The sequence below is a fragment of the Microcebus murinus genome, chromosome 2, assembly GCF_040939455.1.
Source record: "Microcebus murinus isolate Inina chromosome 2, M.murinus_Inina_mat1.0, whole genome shotgun sequence".
NCBI lineage: Eukaryota > Metazoa > Chordata > Mammalia > Primates > Cheirogaleidae > Microcebus > Microcebus murinus.
This window is the reverse complement of record NC_134105.1, coordinates 16,473,736-16,492,788: the sequence shown is the minus strand read 5'-3', so window position 1 is coordinate 16,492,788 and position 19,053 is coordinate 16,473,736. Positions and strand designations below refer to the sequence as shown.

Genomic DNA, 19,053 nt, shown 5'->3' with positions numbered 1-19,053 from the left:
AAAGGAGCTCAGCCATAGGCAACCTCTCCTCTCCCATAGGTTTCTTTACAAATTGTGTAACTTTTCCTAATCAATATAAGAACATGTGTTTAAAGTCATTTTAAGGATAGGAAGATAAGTAGGAAAAAAATAAAGAAATATGCATGTATATAGTCCTATTTAAAACCGAAGTACAGGCTGGGTGCAGGGGCTCACACCTGTAATCCTAGCACTTTGGGAGGCCAGGGTGGGAGGATCGCTTGAGCCCAGGAGTTTGAGGTTGCAGTGAACTCTGATGACACCACTGCACTCCAGCCAGGGCAACAGAGTGAGACCCCCGTCTCAAAACAACAACAGCAATTTGCTTTTGAATCTACTGATGTAAATCAGACTTGTTAAAAATAATTGTAAGGAAAGAAATCATATGCAGTATTTTCTGGCTATAAATCAAAGCTGTAAGCAAAAAGACAAATAACCCAATTCGAAAATGGGCAAGAGACCTTGTATTAGTTTTCTAGGATGGCTGTAACAAATTACCAGAACTTGGTAGCTCAAACTGTGAAAGTTATTACAGTTACTCTTTCACAGTTCTAGAGGCTAGAAGTCTGACATCAAGGTGCCGGCAAGGTTGGCTCCTTTCGAGGACCCTGAGGGACAACCTGTTCTGTGCCTCTCTCCTGGATTCTCGTGGTTGCTGGCAATCCTTGGCATCCCTTAGCTGATAAATGCATCACTCCGATCTCTTTCCCCATCTTTACGCGGCCTTCTCCTTTTTGTGTGTGTCCATGTCCAAATTTCCCTTTTCTTACAAGGATAACAGTCATACTGGATTTAGGGCCCATCTTAATCCAGTGTGATGTCACTTTAACCTAATCACACCTGCAAAGACGCTGTTTCCAAATAAGGTCACATACACAGGTTCCAAGTGGACATGAATTTTGGGGGGAGCACCATTCGACTCAATACAGAGATGAATAAGCATTTCTCCAAAGAAGACATGCAAATAGCCAATAAGCATACGAATATCAGACTTGTTAAGTATTACTCATCAGGGAAATGCAAATGAAAATCACGATGAGGGACCGCTTCAGGCCAACTAGCACGGCTATAATAAAAAAGACAGATAATAATGAGTGTTGGTGAGGATGTGGAGAAGCTGAAACCCTCACACACTGCTGGTGGGAATGTAAAATGATGCACTTGTTTTAGGAAAGTCTGGCAGTTCCTCAAAAAGTTAAACACAGTGTCACCACGTGGCCCGGCAATTCCACTCCGAAGTGTATGTACCTAAGACAATTGAAAACAAATGTACACACAAAGGCAGCAGCACTATTCATAATCCTTAATAAGTGAGAACATTCCAAAGGTCCGTCACTTGGTGAATGGATACACAAAACGTGGTCTGTCCATACAGTGGAATATGTTCAGCCACCAACAGGAATGAAGAATTCATTCTACAACATGGATGGAGCTGGGAAACATTATGTTAAATGAAAGAAGGCAGACGCAAAAGGCCACATATTGTACAATTTCATTTATATGAAATGTCCAGAAAAGGCACATCTATAAGACAAAAAGTAAATTAGTGGTTACCAAGGACTTGAGGGCTGGGGAGGGAGAATGGGTACAGGGTTTCTATTAGGTGTGAGAATGTTCTGGAATTGGACAGCGGTTGCAAATTTGTAAATAAAAGTTTACACAGAGATAAAAGAATGGAAAGCTATAGGATGAGGGCAATCTTTTATAAAAAGTCAGAAAATCTAAATAAAAACAAGTTATGATATTATTTTCTTTCCTGGATCATTAAGTGCTTAGATAGATGCAATATCATGAAACCATAATATAAAGTGGTCCACCCTATCAAAAATTTATTTGATGCTAAAATAATGTTCTTCATGTATACTGGTACATACAGTACATGTCTCTCATTATAACATGTGATACTGGTGTTGCTCTTCATCCAACATTGCCATCATAAGGAAGTTCCGTGGTAAATACCATGGAAGCTCCGTGTTAGAAATTTCTCCACACCAGGACTTATTTGGGGTAAGTTTATGAGACATACTTAAAATTGATTCTTCATATCCTACCTGAAGTCAAAGTTGAATGGTGAAAAAAAAAATGAAGACTAGATTAAAAAAAAACCTATGCTTATTTGTTAGATTGCTAAACTCTAATTCACCAGTCAGTAAATGCTCTTACTGTTTGGTCTTTATAAATTTCCTTCATACATTGAGGTACGCTGTGATCGCTAACGTATTTTGTCTGCCCCTGGCTCATTTCCCTTTCTTGGGTAAAGAACGAGCCCACCTGGCCATCGGGATGAGCAGGTGACCCAGCCAGGCCAATGAGAGCCGGGTCCTGGGATGGAAACACAGAACGAAGCTCCTTCCCCCGAGTTGTTGGCTGCCGTCTTCCCTACTGCGGAGGGAAGGGCTTTTTTTGGTCAGAGGGACGAAGTGGCCACTCAGAGAGAGGTGGAGACCAGGAGAGCTGAGAGCTGAAGGGTGAGCCCTAATCCTGTCTCCTTCTAAGCTCTCTCTGTAGGCATTTAGAATGATACATTTTCCCCTAAAGATGCCCTGTGTCCCCACCCCACCCCTGCGCTGTAGCAGGTTGAGCTGTGACTGGTAGCATGTGGCAGAAGTGATGGTTTGTCATTTCTGAGATTAGGTTATCAAAAGATTCCATCATGCCGCCTCCCTCTCTCTGATCCCTCGCTCTGGGGCAGCCAGCTTCCACGTCCTGTGAGAAGGCTCACGGCGGGGCCCGCGGGGCCAGGCACTGAAGCCTCCTGCCCACATCCTGGGGACTGATTGTGGAGACAGGTTCTCCGGCCCCTTCAGATGGCTGCCGCCCTTCCGGACAACTTGAGGGCCACCTTCTGAGAGACCCTGAGCCACCAGCGTCCAGCTGAGCCACTTCCTGACCCTCAGAAACCATGAGATAATAAATGTGTTGTTTTAAACTGCTAAACTTGGGGATAATTTGTTACACAGCAATAGATAACTGATACACCTCTCGATGGATTTTTATTAAATCTGCAGTTTACTCCTTTTTCTCTAGCATGAACAATCAGTGGAACTTTCTCCAGGAAAACACCTTTAAAGGCGTTCCATTCTTCCTGGGGTGGTTAAGGGCCACTGGAGACCGGAAACGGGCAGGAGCGCTGCTCTGTGCCGGCACAGTGGAACTTGCCGGTAGGGGGCACCTAGAGTTAGCAGGACGCGCTGGTAAGTCCCTGGGTGCCCCAGGGCTGCTGCTTATCTGTGAGGGAGACACACCTCCATTTTAGGCTTTCTAAGAGTTTTTGGAAGTTTCCAATGGGATAGAATAAATAACCTGCATTAAGTGAGAGAAGACTAGTAAATTTGCTCCATAAAAGACCTTTTATTCACAGGGCTCAGGCAACCTTGGAGAAATCATTTTTGGTCTAATTTCCTTCTTTGGGGGGACCAGGAGCCTGGTCAATCTCCCAGGATAGAAGATTGTATGATGTTCCATTAAAGATCTCAATTATCCAAAAGACATTGAAGAAAGGCAGCTCCTGGCCACAAATTAACCTGATTATTTCTTTGAACCAAAAGGAAATGGTGACTCTAGCATCAAACCATATAAAATGCTTATTCGTTTATAACTCAGAGAAGAGTGAATGGTATGGTATATTTTTTTCCATCCATATGGGAGTAAATTTAATAAAGACTCTTCATTCACATATTGCAGTAAAGTAAAAAAAAAAAAAGAATCCATGTAACCTTATTCGGAAAAAAAATTTATGTATAGACATCTGGCTACAGAATAGGGAGTACCTAATGCTTTTCTGAAACAATTATACTAAAATAACAGGCACAAACATCTCCAATAAAATGTGGATTTCACCTCAACATACATATCACAGCAAAATAGTTTCTTCTAGAGCAATAACAAAGATAACATGCAATTTTTTTAAACTAACCTTAATGTAAAATCAAGGTAGGAAAGAGATAGAGGTGTTAATAGTTTTTAAAAGTCTATAGAAAGGTTATATAAAGCTTAATAGTGTATCACACTTCTGAATTTTTGGCACGGTTATCATTGGTCCATCCAAGAAGCATCTTAGGTATGGAGGTATATGTTTACTGTGTGTATCTTTGTTCATATATATTCTTTTTTTTTTTTTTTTTTTTTTTTTTTTGAGACAGAGTCTCGCTTTGTTGCCCAGGCTAGAGTGAGTGCCGTGGCGTCAGCCTAGCTCACAGCAACCTCAAACTCCTGGGCTCGAGTGATCCTTCTGCCTCAGCCTCCCGGGTAGCTGGGACTACAGGCATGCGCCACCATGCCCGGCTAATTTTTTTTTATATATATATCAGTTGGCCAATTAATTTCTTTCTATTTATAGTAGAGACGGGGTCTCGCTCTTGCTCAGGCTAGTTTTGAACTCCTGACCTTGAGCAATCCGCCCGCCTCGGCCTCCCAAGAGCTAGGATTACAGGCGTGAGCCACAGCGCCCGGCCTGTTCATATATATTCTTGCACAGTGCATTACTTTGTTTTACTTTATGTAATGCAAGTGTTATATCCGTCTCACTGGTTCTTACTTTTGTCACTCAGCTGTTGTCAAGACATGTCCACGTGGCTGTATGGCACCTCTTTTTCTGCCTTGGTCTCCACAGTGTTTGTTTCCCAGATGTGGACAGCAGCTCGCCCCCATAAATAATCGTGCAATGGACATCCTCAACATGTCCCCTTATAGACCTGTATGGGAATCCCTTTGGGATATTCTTGGGCGATATCTCATCTCTATCTATCTATTTAATCTAATCTAATCTCCAGTTGCAGAACTGCAGAGTCAGAGATTTTGTTCTTATTTACATGACCAGGTATTGCCAGATGGTTCTTTAGAACGACTGAACTAGTCTACATTTCCATCGTGAGTACATCAGTTTCCTATAGCTCCACCCTCTGGCTATACTTGGTATTGCTTGCTTTGTACATTTTTGAGACTCCAATAGATGTAATTGGCATCTTGCCATTTTAATTTGCACTTGTGTGATTACTGGGTTTTTCTCCTGATAGCCTCATTTTCCAATTTTTGTCAATTGCTCTTCATATTCGTTAGCCCATTTTTTTTTTTTTTTTTTTGAGACAGAGTCTCACTCTGTTGACCTGGCTAGAGTGCCATGGTGTTAGCCTAGCTCACAGCAACCTCAAACTCCTGGGCTCAAGCGATCCTTCTGCCTCAGCCTCCCGAGTAGCTGGGACTACAGGCATGCGCCACCATGCCCGGCTAATTTTTTCTATATATTTTTAGCTGGCAAATTAATTTCTTTCTATTTTTAGTAGAGACGGGGTCTTGCTCTTGCTCAGGCTGGTTTCGAACTTCTGACCTTGAGTGATCCTCCTGCCTCGGCCTCCCAGAGTGCAAGGATTACAGGCGTGAGCCACCGCGCCCAGCTCATTAGCCCATTTTTCTACTGGGCTGTTTTCCTTGTTGATTTGCAAAATCTCCCTGCATGTTACAGTTATTTATCGCATGTTAGGATTGCAAAACATAACAGTATTATTATACTATATATTAGTAGTATTATGATACTACTATTATAGTATTATTATACTATATATTACATCCCTTCTGTATGTCAACATTGACATGGCATTCTTCACTGAACATGAATCATTAACTTTAATATAACCAAATTATATTTACCTTATAGCTTATGTTTTTAAAGTTTTATGGAGTCTTTCCTTGCCTGTAGGTCACAATGATATTCTCCTATAATTTGTTCTATTAATTTTATAGTTTTATATTCTATATTTAGGTCTTTAATCCATCTGGGGCTCACTTTTGTATGTGGTGTTGAATGGGGAGCCAATTTTAATATACCTACATATGCCAAACAATTTTTCTCCACAGCATGTATTAGACAGGCTAGACTTTCTGCATTTATTTATGATGGCACTTTATTGTCTATTAAATTCTCATACAGGCATTGGTTAGTCTCGCTCTTTAGTCTGTTCTTGCACCAACTTTATGTGACTTTGTAGGCTGTCTTAATATTTGCTAGGGTAAGTCCTCTATCTTTTTAGTTTTTTAAAGTTGTCTAAACTATTTGTGTTTATTCTTCTATATAAGTTTTAGAATAGGTTTAATGAGTTTATTATAAAAAATACAATTGGCATTTTGATAGCTTTTTCATTGAATTTATAGATTTGGAGAAAATGAGACATTCCTAAAATGTTAAGTTATCCCATCAAGAGCATGGAATCTATATGTCCTTAATTATCTAAGGATAATTATCCTTAATTATCTAAGATAACATTCATAATTGCAACAAAACATCAGTGGAAACAAACTTTCAAACTTCTAAAAGAGTTTGAAAATAACAAATAACCCATGCCTGTATGAACATTTAATAGACAATAAAGTGCCATCATAAATAAATGCAGAAAGTCTAACCTGTCTAATACATGGTGTGGAGAAAAATGGTTTGGCATATGTAGGTAAATAAAAATTGGCTCCCCATTCAACACTACATACTAAAGTGAGCCCCAGATGGATTAAAGACCTAAATATAGAATATAAAACTATAAAATTAATAGAACAAATTATAGGAGAATATCATTGTGACCTACAGGCAAGGAAAGACTCCGTAAAACTTTAAAAACATAAGTTATAAGGTAAATATAATTTGGTTATATTAAAGTTAATGATTCATGTTCAGTGAAGAATGCCATGTCAATGTTGACATACAGCAGGGAGAAGATACTATTATATTTTGCAATCCTAACATGGGATAAATAACTGTAATATGTGGGGATATTTTGGAAATCAACAAGGAAAAGAAAACTCTAAAAGAGTTTGAAAGTTTGTTTCCACTGATGTTTTGTTGCCTTTATGAATGTTATCTTACTGGTTATATTTGGCCATAAGTGGTATAAGAAAATGCTACTGATTTTTCTAAGTTATTCTTATACCAGGCCACTTTGCTCAACTTTTTTATAGATTCTGATTGATGGTTTGATTAACTTGGTTTTCCCGTTCATTAAACCAGGGAGTTTCCTTGCAATGCCCTAATCTTAACTATACTCTTGCTTAATAAAATAAAGGAACTTTAATTCATAACCCTAGCTTTTAATCAAACCTTAAGTGAAGACTTTAATAGGTTTCTTTGAATGTTCCTCGGGTATCAATCTAATGAGACACTCCCCGGCAAAAGGGTTTCAGAATTTATTGCAGTTGAGAAATAGGCTATATTCTCCTGGAGACTTAAAATGTGCCTATTTAGGTTCCTAGAAGCATTGCAAGCATTGCAATGAAGAAAACCTTTAACTTTTCCAAACAATTTGGACCAAAACCTTTTCCCAAATAACATACTTTGTGTAACACCTTATTTAAATATCTAATCTACAAATCACTTATATTTACACATTCTATGTTTCAGAAGACCAGGAGAAGCTTGGCAAGATTTGAGCTCTTTCCTATATATTTAAGAATTTCAATCTTCTCTCCTAGATTTGAACCACATTTTGCTGTGTTCCTTGAAGACAGGAATATAGTGATAGGCTTACTCCCAATATTTTAACGTACTTATTGGTGATAATATGACTCTGATACATACATTGCTGAATTTAACTTTTAAGTCAATGTTTATGGTTACTTAAATTAAATCATTATTCTTGCATTTTCTATTCTGCATTAAAAATTTTTGGTTTTGGCTGGGCGCAGTGGCTCATGCCTGTAATCCCAGCACTTTGGGAAGCTGAGGTGGGAGGACTGCTTGAGGAGTTTGAGAACAGCCTGGGAAATATAGTGAGACTCTGTCTCTACAAAAAAAAAAAAAAAATTAGCTGGGCATGGTAGCATGTGCCTGTAGTCCCAGCTACTTGGGAGGCTGAGGCAGGAGGATCACTTGGGCCTAGGAGTTTGAGGTTCCAGTGAGCTGTTTGTGCCACTGCACTCTAGCTTTGGCAACAGAGTGAGACTCTATCTTTAAAACAATCTTTTTTTAAATTTTGTTTTTGCCTTAGGTCATTTGCAGTGGTTTTCCAATTGGGGGTTTTAGCCAAGAAATCCTTAGCTCAAGTGAAATCTGATGGCAAGACCAATAGGCACAACAAATAATAGAAGAGTTGAAACAGGAGTCCAAGGCCCCAAGAACCTGGAAGCTCAGCGCCCCCTGGAGGCAGCCCCATAGAACACAGCTTGGAAAAGCATCTGTTAAAGTGGAAATGTCCCCAGATACTCTGTTTTAGTTGTATTAAAAACAATCAAAATATCAAGAACCTTTGAATCCTAATACATTTTCTCCATAAAAATTAAAGGTTTCAATTTAAAGGAGAGTGTAGTAGAAAGAACCTGAGACAATGGCAAGAGACTAGGGTTCTAGTCCAAGTATGGCCACCATCCAGATGTGTGAATTTGGCAATGACCCTGTGGGCCACTTTCTTGTGAAGGTGTGTTGAGGGTGGGGCGGGGGTGAGGGAGTGGGGGACGCAGAAATAGACCAGTTTCTGGAACTGTTCTGCTGAGCTCCCACAGGAGTTGGAACTTTGGGTCCCCATTCCTCCTCCACACCCTTCAAAAGGAACACGTATGTTTATTTATTTATTTAGTTTAGGTAATCAACTTTTACATTGGGCTTTATGTAAGATTTCATTTGCACAAAAGGCAGAGAGTTATGGCTTAAATATAGGTATTAAAAAACCCCACTGCACTAGATAACCTCTATAGTCATTTATAGTTTCAAAATGTATATATATATATATATATTTTAACCAAGGCAGAAAATAAGCCTCTACCAGGAACAAATCATTTTCAACCAAGGAGCAAACGGGGGTAAAAACTTTCCTTGGGGAAGAACTGAAGCTGGAGTGGTTATCTACGGAGTTGGCAGTGACTGAGCACCTTGAACTCTGGCAACCGTGTAGCATTAATGCTTAACACGAATCTTGTTAAAGGAACAAACACAGTGTCTCAATTTTCTGTTTTTCTTGTGTTATTAGCTAAATGTATAATAAGTGATACTTGAAAATATACAAAGAACTCAATTTGATGGACTGATTAAAAAAACACTAATTTTATTTTTATTAGTTTTAAAAACAAAACTTGTTACAATTAATCACGAAGCTTTCAAAAAAGGTTACATTCTGCTTTTGTCACCTTAATAGGGCAAGGAATGTTTAAATGTTCTCAAAACACAGGAGAGTCAAAGTTGAGAAATAACAATCACTACAAACTATGGACTGTCACTTCAAGCACACTAAAATGTGGAATACGTGTACACAAATTACTGACCAAGTTTTGAAGTACAATGAGTATTCACTACAGCTTAAAGTACCAGGCGAGTATTAATAACAGGTCCCAAAATATAACACAAGATCACAAACACATCAAGGTAAAATAATAAATTCAACTCCTGGGTTCAACAAGGATGGAAGTAAAATGATGGTGAAAGTTTTCTCAAACGTGGAGGGGCTGCACGAGATAGCGGAGGCATCAATCAATGCTCACCTTGGGGTGAAAAGCAGCGGGGAGAATATGGCACAGTAACAGGAGCAGCCGCCTTTCTCTCTCCTCAGTCCCCAGGGTGAGTGAGTTAGGAGGACTGGGGACTACACAGAAAACAATACAGAAAAACACGTATTATATCTGCATAGATACGAGTCTTTCATCATGACGAGAACGAACGTTCAGTACAAGCTACGCAGGAGCTCTAAGAGTTCACAGGACATGATGCTGTTGCAAAGGCAATGTAGGTTTGTACGACAGACCACGTGTCTAACTCACCATAGTGAAAGGTCTTTCAACTTTCATTTAAATGAGTAGAGACACTTTGACTCAACCCAAGGTTAGTTCTCCTTAACCTTGGCTAGAAACTCTACTTTGACCGTGACAGTTTTATGATCTTGGTCAGTGCACCTAGCAGTGCTGTCGCTGTAGGTTACCTTGTTGCTTGTACATTTGCTAATAACAGCGCTCTCCAAATTATTATTTCCCCTAGATTCATGATTAAAGAAAACGATGGCATTCTGATGAAGATGTTCCGGCTGACCCACACTCCCAGGGGAGTTTAAAAAACAAATGAGTATTTACCAAATTGTTGAATAAGGTCCATAAATCTTATTTTTTATATTTAACTTTTAAACAGTGAATTTCTGTAACTGTTTCCCTAATTCTTTCATTCCTTTATATTGTTACATTAATTATAAGTCATTTTTTTCTTTACTACAGGAAGATATAAATGCAAATGTGCAAAAAACGAACACATGGAGTGGAAGAAAAGATGGACCAAGGTCACCTGCATGGCAGCTCTGAGGTCCACGACTCTAGTGGACAGTGAACCTGATGCACCACAGAATGTAGTAAATTTCCCACTGCTTAATAATGTTTGAAATTTTCCTTTTTAAAATAAATCTATGGTCTGTAAAAGAGTCTGTATAAAAATATGAAACATGTCAGTCTTCAGTCTTGAATAGAACTACTCAATTTTATAAGCACTGAGTGTCATTCCACTGTAAACTTTTCTTTCCAAATCACACTAGATCTCATTCTACTTCATTAGAGTTAAGATATCTTAAGTATAACTATTAATATTTAAATTTCATTACCATGAAAATCTAGGAAAGCCCACATAAAATGCCAACATAACTGCTGGCTATCAAGATAAAATTATTTAAGCAGATGCCAACCTCAATGGTTCAATAGTAACAAAATCACACAACATGGAACATCAAAGTCTTTAAAATTACTAAATTACTATCCTTGTCAGGTAAGAGTTTTCTTATTCATTCTATCTGATCAGGGGAAGAAGAATCCCCTCACTTCTTTTTTTCTCTTTTGACAGGGATTAGTACTCACTGCCTCTTTAAGAGTCCAATGCAAGAAAGAGCAGAAAAAGCACTAGCCCAGGAGCTGGGATGCCAATTCTAGTTTCCGGGCTGCCTTGCTGTGGGCTCCTAAGTCTGTTCCATAAACTTCAGTTTTCTAATCTGTGTAACACGAGGATTAGATTCTACAGTTTCCAAAGTCACCTTCACCTCTGTAACTGAGCTTGTACAAAAACCAAATCTTTTCACTTTATGACATTTTAGAAGATGGAAATCATGTGAATAAATAAAGACTATATCCTTAAAGAATGGAAGTACCGCACCCCACCTTATTCTCCTGGTATCTCTTCAAACATCCCCAAAATGACTACAATGCTCTATTTAAACCTTTGTGTTGAACTTGTAAGTTCCTTGTAGCTTTGATGATTTAGCTTTTAATAATTGATAAGTACTTGTGTATAAAACTTTGAAGAAGGAGAATGTGAAAAGACTAGTTTTCTTTCCACCTGGTTTAAGTTCTCCAAGGCAAGGGAAGTGTTCTTATCCATTTTAGTCTCTGAGCATCTTGAACCCAGTAGATGCTCACTAGGACAGTTTCAAATGCATTTACCTCTGGTTTCATCAGGTGGGTATGTTGAAAAATCTAGAATGTAAGAGCCAATGTATTGCAGGTTCTGTCAACTACCCTTGTTAAGTGATAGGGTTTTCTTTAACCTTTGCAAATGTTTTTTTCCTAACACAAAGCACCATTACCTTTTTTTTACAATTTTCTATATGATTTGATTCCCAGGGAAAAGTTTAAATGACTCTTATCCTCTCTCTATATAAAATTTTGGTTTAAAGTTTTCTTCAATTTATTCAATGCTCTTAAAGAAAAAAAAGAATAGAAAAACATTGGATAATTTGAATAATTTGTACTGCTTTACATTAAAAAAAATTTTACCTGATAGGGATGTGACATTCCTTAATTGGCAGGTAGAGAATGAAAGCCAAGTCAAATGACAAAACATCGTGGGTTTTAATCACTTAGAAAATTATGCTTAATAAATATGCCTAAAAGGAAATTCAAAAAATTCCCAACTTTTGACAATACATATGTTTCCTAAAATATAGGGTCTATCCTGCAATCAAAAATGGTAAAATGCTAACTTCAGAACTGCAAAGGACAATTATTAAGCAGCTGTCAAACTGATAAATGATGGTCTGAATTCAATAAATTAATTACTGATGGAACTGCAAATGTCAACTGAATTTATGTTGAGGCTTAGCAGGGGTAGACAGATACAAACAGGAGAGTTTATCACCTCAGAGTATTTGAGAGCAAGGAAAACACAGAAAACCTTTTTTTATTTTGTCAATATGGTTCAAGAGTTCAGAAATAAATTTTTACCATAATAAGAACTAAACCACAGTAAGATGTTACCAAAACTGTACAGATATCATGACTTGAATGTCAGTGTTTTCCTCCTTTGTGGCGGTAGCCGCATTGGTTCATCAGCTCTTACTCATGTTTTCAACTCCTTCGCGCAACACACCAGGGAGTCCGGACAGGAACCACGCAAAGGGATCAATGAGTGGAGACCAGCACCCCCACCTGCCTAAGCAAAGCATTCTCAATTAGGAGGTTCTTCTCCAAGAGGGACTTCAAAGTCTGAAGAAACTACAAAGAGTTAAATAGATGTCACTTCTACTTTAGAAGGTTCATATATACTCTGAAACACATGTGAGAAACAGTTCTGTTTCGGGAAAAATGCAAAGTAGAAAGCCAGGGTAAAAAATTTCATCAAAATGAGAACTACGACTAAATGGATTCTTCCCCTCATTCCCTAACTCATAGAAAAATAGTATGTGTGACTTTTCTTTCAAAGCAGGCTGAAAAATGTCTAAATGGACAATTTAAAAATGGTCTTCAGAGGATCCCACCATTACCTTCTCTAATCTAAAGTCTATGAATGACACACACAAATGTAGGTATAGCATAGAAAAACTCAAGAACTAGTGGCTGACACAATATTAGAAAAGGCGACGGGATAAAAACTGGAGTGAAGACAGTTGGTGGTCTATAGGCCGGCGCGTGGCCACAAATGGCAGAACGCAGCAGCCCTCTGAAACCACACTGAAGCTTACGGGTGATAGGTCCCACTTCCAAAGCAGCAGCTCTTCCTGGGCAGACTATGTCTGGAGGGACACTGCATTAGGAACAGTGGCTTGTGTGTCACTGTCCCCCACCTTCCGAGAGAGAGTAACAGGAAAGCGAACAACATGCACACAGATCTGCGCCACTTGACTATGAGAATCAAAGTGGATTTGGCATTTTTCCCCAAGCTAATGAGACAAATACTTGAGAAAAATGATTCCTATGAATTATTCTTTCTTTTTGTGCAAAAAATTTCATGTATGCTGAATAACAACCTTTGACCACTATACTAGTTAGAAGCTATTATACCAGTACAAAAATAGCCACACCAGACATTAAAAGTATAAGATTATTTTTAAATGCATAACAATGGTACTGCACTGGGTGACTATAGCTCCAGTTTTTGGTACCCCATGCTACACGGAATCACAGGAACTAACGTTGCTCGGGGGAAGGGAAGCCACTCGCCTAATTTGCTACTGTGTAAAAATGGTCAAGAGTTGCCACATCTTAGGGGCTAATCCTTTCATTTAAAGTGCCACTTAGAATATCACTTAAAATTTTGAACAGGTACAACGTGCTGCTACTCTATACCACGTCTGCAGGACGGGTGTGGTGAGAGACCCTGAGGCTCACGCACTCCAGTCTCGCCCACGCCACCAGCAGCGCGCTGCGTCCGTCCGCCGCAGGGGTGCAGATCGCCATGGCTGAAGCCCACGGGGCAGCGGCCCTGCCCCGCAGCCCAGGGCCTCACAGCACACAGTCGAAGGCCGGGGGCTCATTCTGGGCTGCGGTCGGAGGTGCAGGGCGCCTCGTCTGGGTAATTTTCTGTTTGGGGTTTTTTGTTTCTTCTTCCTCTTCAGTTTCACTCTCACAGACATGAACCACCACGCTGGGTGTCGACTCGGTTCCTGCATGAAGTTCGTATTTCTCTCCTGGGGAGGCAAACCAAAGAAGAACCATGGCCTCACTTCCAGCAAAAAGAACTGTTTTGTCTCTTGAAACTTCTTGTTCTACTCAGATTTTAATTTTTACTGTTTCTCAAATCTTTAACCCTTTGCACTCGGATGTCCAGTGTGACTCAACACGGTCAGCAAAAATTATAGAGATTAAAATTACTCTTTGAATGTATCAATAATTTGAAATATAAAAAAATCCAAATAAATAAGTTTGTATGAAAAGAAACTCTAGATTTTTATTCTACTGCCACGCTTTGTAAAATCTGGGGTATTTAAAAAATTAAATCCTGAGTAGAATAAAGGAATCGGGAAAAAACCAAGCGAGTGCAAAGGATTAGATCCTACGTCGGAGTATTTGATCTTGTGGTGTCAGACATTTGATACTTTAAGGCTCTTCTAAAATTGTTTTAGTCCTGAGGTCTTGGAGCTAAAATGTAAATGTTCATTGCTGTTTTATGAATAATATGAATGAATCTTCTTAACTTCATAATGGTTTTCATTTTCCCTTGGGAGACACCTGTAAGGATCCAGGCAGCACTGGACTCCCCTTATTACAGGACCTTGGACATCCAAGGTACAGCTGTAACGTCTAAAAGTACCACCAAGCCACTTCTGTTCAACATGCCTCTGGTGTCCCCTATAAGAGACATAATACTGACTTGGGTGGACAACTAGTCTGAACCAGCACAGCATCAGTTTCTTATATTATTATTTTTTTGAGACAGAGTCTGGCTCTGTTGCCCAAGCTAGAGTGCCGTGGCGTCAGCCTAGCTCACAGCAACCTCTAACTCCTGGGCTCAAGCAATCCTCCTGCCTCAGCCTCCCAAGTAGCTGGGGCCACAGGCATGCGCCACCACACCCAGCTGATTTTTTCTACATGTTTTTAGTTGTCCAGCTAATTTCTTTGTATTTTAAATAGAGACGGAGTCTCGCTCTTGCTCAGTGTGGTCTGAGCTCAAACGATCCACCCGCCTCCGCTTCTCAGAGTGCTAGGATTACAGGTGTGAACCACTGCACCCAGCCAGTTTCTTATATTAAACGGAAGAGAGAGGTAGACAAAGTAAAAAGAAGGGATAGAAGAAATGAAAAAAAAAGTCAAGAGAAAAATGTGGAAGGGATGATATTAATATATCATCACCAATTCCTTGAAATATTATATATTCAAAGTAGTTGTCAGCTGGGCACAGTGGCTCATGCTTGTGCAATCCCAGCACTTTGGAGGATCGCTTGAGGCCAGGAGTTTGAGACCAGCAGGACAACATGGTGAGACCCCATCTCTAAAAAAATTTTAAAAATTAGCTGGGCATGATGTCACATGACTGTAATCCCTGCTACTCAGGAAGAGGGGGTGGGAGGATTGCTTGAGCCCAGGAGTTCCGGCCCTGGTGAAAGAGGGAGACCCTGTCTCTAAAAAAATAAAAAAATAAAATTTGTCAGGTACTTGAATAAAAAATGCAGTTACACATTTATTGAGTATATATATTGAGTATATATCATTTCACCCTTATAATAACACTGAACAGTAGATATTATGTTATCTCTATTATAAAGTAGAGGTGAAAAAACCAAGGCTCAGAAAATTAAGGCTAAGTAATTTGCTCAAGATTACAGAGCTAGCAAATGCCACAGCTGGAATTTGAACCCAGGTGTATGTGACTTTGTCCTCTACCTTAATCATGCTGCCACAATGCACACTGCTGAATATGGTCTTCAACACAAACGTTTCTCAGGGGAAAAAACCCAGGAAAAATAGAGGTTTGTTACCTGGTCCCAGTTTGGAAACAGCGCAGAGTAAGTCATAATTTATAACGGGCATAGCGTCGTCACTCTGCTTCCACCCCACCGGCGGCGAGGCTGGAGGGGAGATGAGGAACTGCTTGGCAGGCTGGGGCGGCAGCAGGTAGGACTTGTCCCGGGCTTCACTAGACATCTGCACCTGCAGGGAACAAGACACTCAAAACCAGTTTGCAAACCGGGCTATTTTTTTCTTCATTTTTATCTCTAAGTTAAGTGTTACATCTTTTTGAAGAAAAATTACAAACTTCTCTTAAACAGTCTATCATCTCCAAGAGGGAGGACCTGTGTCTGTTTGGTTCACTAATGAACACAGTGGCCACATATATCAGGTGCTCAATAAATGTTAGTTGAATAAAAAAATGAATGAATAGATGGAGAAATGAATGGCAGTAACTACTAAACTCCAATCTTAAAGCGATTAGGCTACATCATCTTCTTTATATTCCATCTCAAGAAACTCTACCTAGAAATGTCTAAACGGTTTCTTCCATTTAGGTTTTCATTTGGGATGCAATATAACAGACCTCTTTTTTTTTTTTTTATTTGAAAGCTAAGACCAAGGAAAAAATATTTTTTTGAAAATAAAACAGCGCACTTAATACATGAGTAGAGATCTAATGCCTTTATTTTGCCAATTCTTCTGAGAAAAAATTGGTTTCTCAGAGTCACACCAGCGCAGGACTAGAAGAGTAAGTAGAGCCAGTTCTTGGTATGCAATTGCAAAGTCTGAGACTGCCTTTTGTACAGTTCCATGCCACCTCCCAGGCCACCCTGTGGACCAGCAGCCATTTTCCACGGGGTTCCTCATATGAATTACAGAACACAGAACATGATTTAAGAGACTGTTTTCTCAATTCTCCCAAGGTTTATCATTTCACATGTGCCATTCTTGATGCACAGGAGAGAAGTTAGTTCACTAACCCTACAGGGCTTAACCCACACAGAACCCTAGTTGAGCAAAGATACCAGAAAAATAAGTTAGACTAAAATATTAGCCTCAGTAAACCAAGTTAGGAGGCTAAATATGCTTTGTAAATAAATATCTATAAAATAAAGGAAAAATATTTTCATATTATTTGTTGATGGGGATCACTGATTCCAAAATCTTGATACAATAATATAGAAAATGAAGAACTAAAAATATTTTTCGATGGAGAAAAACAAGTTTAGAGAACAGTACCCTTTGCACTATGAAGTACCTGTGCGAAATACAGCTTCAGCTTCTTCCCATGGAAGTCTGTTTCGTGGAGTTCTATTCGAGCTCTTGCTGCTGCTTCAGGTTTGCTGAAATTTATTCTGACTCTTCTAAAGCTTTTGAACAACTGAAATGTAACTTGGTCATCATAGATGGTGAAAAGTGCTTCAAACCTTTCCTACAAATTGAGGAGCAGCAGGGCAGAGAGAATATGGGGGAAAAAAGAAAAACCTTTAACAGAGGAAATTTAAGTCATTAAGTCTAAGTAATGGGTAGAACCCATTATGAGTTACTTTTTTTTTCCAAAAAAGCATACTTTCCTTGCAGGTATACACGAACAGATATCCTGTAACTCATATGCCAAATTTTGTAATTTGTACTTTTCTTAGATATAATTAACTTTATTATTATATATATTTAAAGGTTATCAAATGAACATAAGCCATAAAAGAATGATACAAATACACCCAAATTATAGAACATTACTGTTGAAGTCCTCAGTGGTTGTTTTTTCCATCACGTTCTTTTCCTCCTGCAAAGTAACTATCTGTGCAATTTTATTTCCTTGATCTTCTTTATAGTTTTATAACATTTATTTGTATCCCTAAGAATGTTATCATGTTGTATGTATTCTTCTACAACTTGATTTTTGGCTTAGATTTTGTTCCTGAGAGTGTCCCTTGTTGCTGTGGGTAACTGCAAGTCATTCTTTCCCACTGCTATATAGTGTTCTATTGTCGAGCCATACTCAATTTATCTAATCCAATGCTGTTAGAATTTGGATGGCCTCCAGTTTTACTACGACAGTACAGCACTGCTATGGACGTTCTTGTGCAAACCTCTTAGTACCTGTTCGCACCAGCTTCTCTGGTGTATATACCTACAAGTGGACTCCTTTGAGCCTTAAACTTGGTACATCTTTAAATTAGTAGATAGGCTGGGCGTGGTGGCTCACGTGTGTAATCCTAGCACTCTGGGAGGCCGAGGCGGGAGGATCGCTCGAGGTCAGGAGTTCAAAACCAGCCTGAGCAAGAGCAAGACCCCGTCTCTACTATAAATAAAAATAAATTAACTGGCCAACTAATATATATAGAAAAAATTAGCTGGGCACCCAGCTACTCAGGAGGCTGAGGCAGGAGGATCGCATGAGCCTAGGAGTTTGAGATTGCTGTGAGCTAGGCTGACGCCATGGCACTCACTCTAGCCTGGGCAACAAGGCGAGACTCTGTCTCAAAAAAAAAAAGTTTAGTAGATAATGTCAAATAGTTTTCTAAAGTGTTTGTACCAATTTACTCTCTAACTGCATACACGTGTCGTGGTTTCTTCATATCTTTGCCTATCCTTGATAAAATTAAACTCAAATTTTATTGATGGGAGGTAGGAAATATGAAGAGGGCTCTAGTTTTGGCTGTAACTCACATTTTACTGAATAGTGAGGTCTATGTTCATGCCTTACTGGCCGACTGGGGTTCCTTTTTTTTTCCTGCAAAGTTTTTAATTTTATTTTAAAATTCTTTTTTATTTTACTTATTTTTTTCCCAGCATATTATGGTGGGACAAAAATTAAGGTTACATATATTGCCCTTGTCCCATTTCCCCTCTGGGGTTCCTTTTAATGTGGTCTGCCTGTTCATACCTTTTGCCCATCTTTCTATAGGGTTTTTTTATTGAGTCATGGGAGTTCTATAGAAACACTGTCAATTGTTTGTGCCATAAATATTTTTACCCAGTTCTTTTCAGTGTTTTTTTTTTCCAGAAACAGAAACTTTGTCAAACAGCACCTCATGCAAAAAGAAAAATAAAAAGTATAAAAAACCCCAAAAAAGATTAAAAAAAAAACAACCAGAAGCTTTAAATTTGAACACTGCTGAATTTATTCATCTTTGTGTGTGTGTGCGCCTCTTGTGCCTTAAGAAGTCCCTCCACACTCTGTGACACTCATCTAGATGGCCTTCTCATGGTTTTACCTTTCATGCTGAAGTCTTTACTCAACATAAAACAGATGTTTGCTTATGAGGTGCCCCTCCACCCCACTGCAACTGCTATTTTGATTTTCCTGTCAGTATAAATTAGCTTACATTTTGTAAAATTTTATATAAATGGAATTATATATGACATGTTCTTTTTAGGGGGGTGTAGCTTGGCTTCTTTCACTGAGTATAATTATGTTGAGATTTATCA

The 19,053-nt window shown here is 39.0% G+C and overlaps 1 protein-coding gene across 2 annotated transcripts in view; it reads right to left on the bottom strand.

Annotated features, from left to right (window-relative positions):
* Positions 1 to 9,005: 9,005 nt before the first annotated feature.
* Positions 9,006 to 19,053, bottom strand: part of RCAN3 (RCAN family member 3) — a 39,115-nt gene continuing 29,067 nt past the window's right edge. For both annotated transcript variants that reach the window (XM_075995127.1, XM_075995123.1), the window contains exons 3-5: positions 16,877 to 17,050; positions 15,645 to 15,816; positions 9,006 to 13,856 (exon numbers count right to left, since the gene is read on the bottom strand). In XM_075995127.1, coding sequence (XP_075851242.1) covers positions 13,672 to 13,856; positions 15,645 to 15,816; positions 16,877 to 17,050 — 531 coding nt within the window. In that variant the 3' untranslated portion in view covers positions 9,006 to 13,671. The remainder of the gene's footprint in view (positions 13,857 to 15,644; positions 15,817 to 16,876; positions 17,051 to 19,053) is intronic.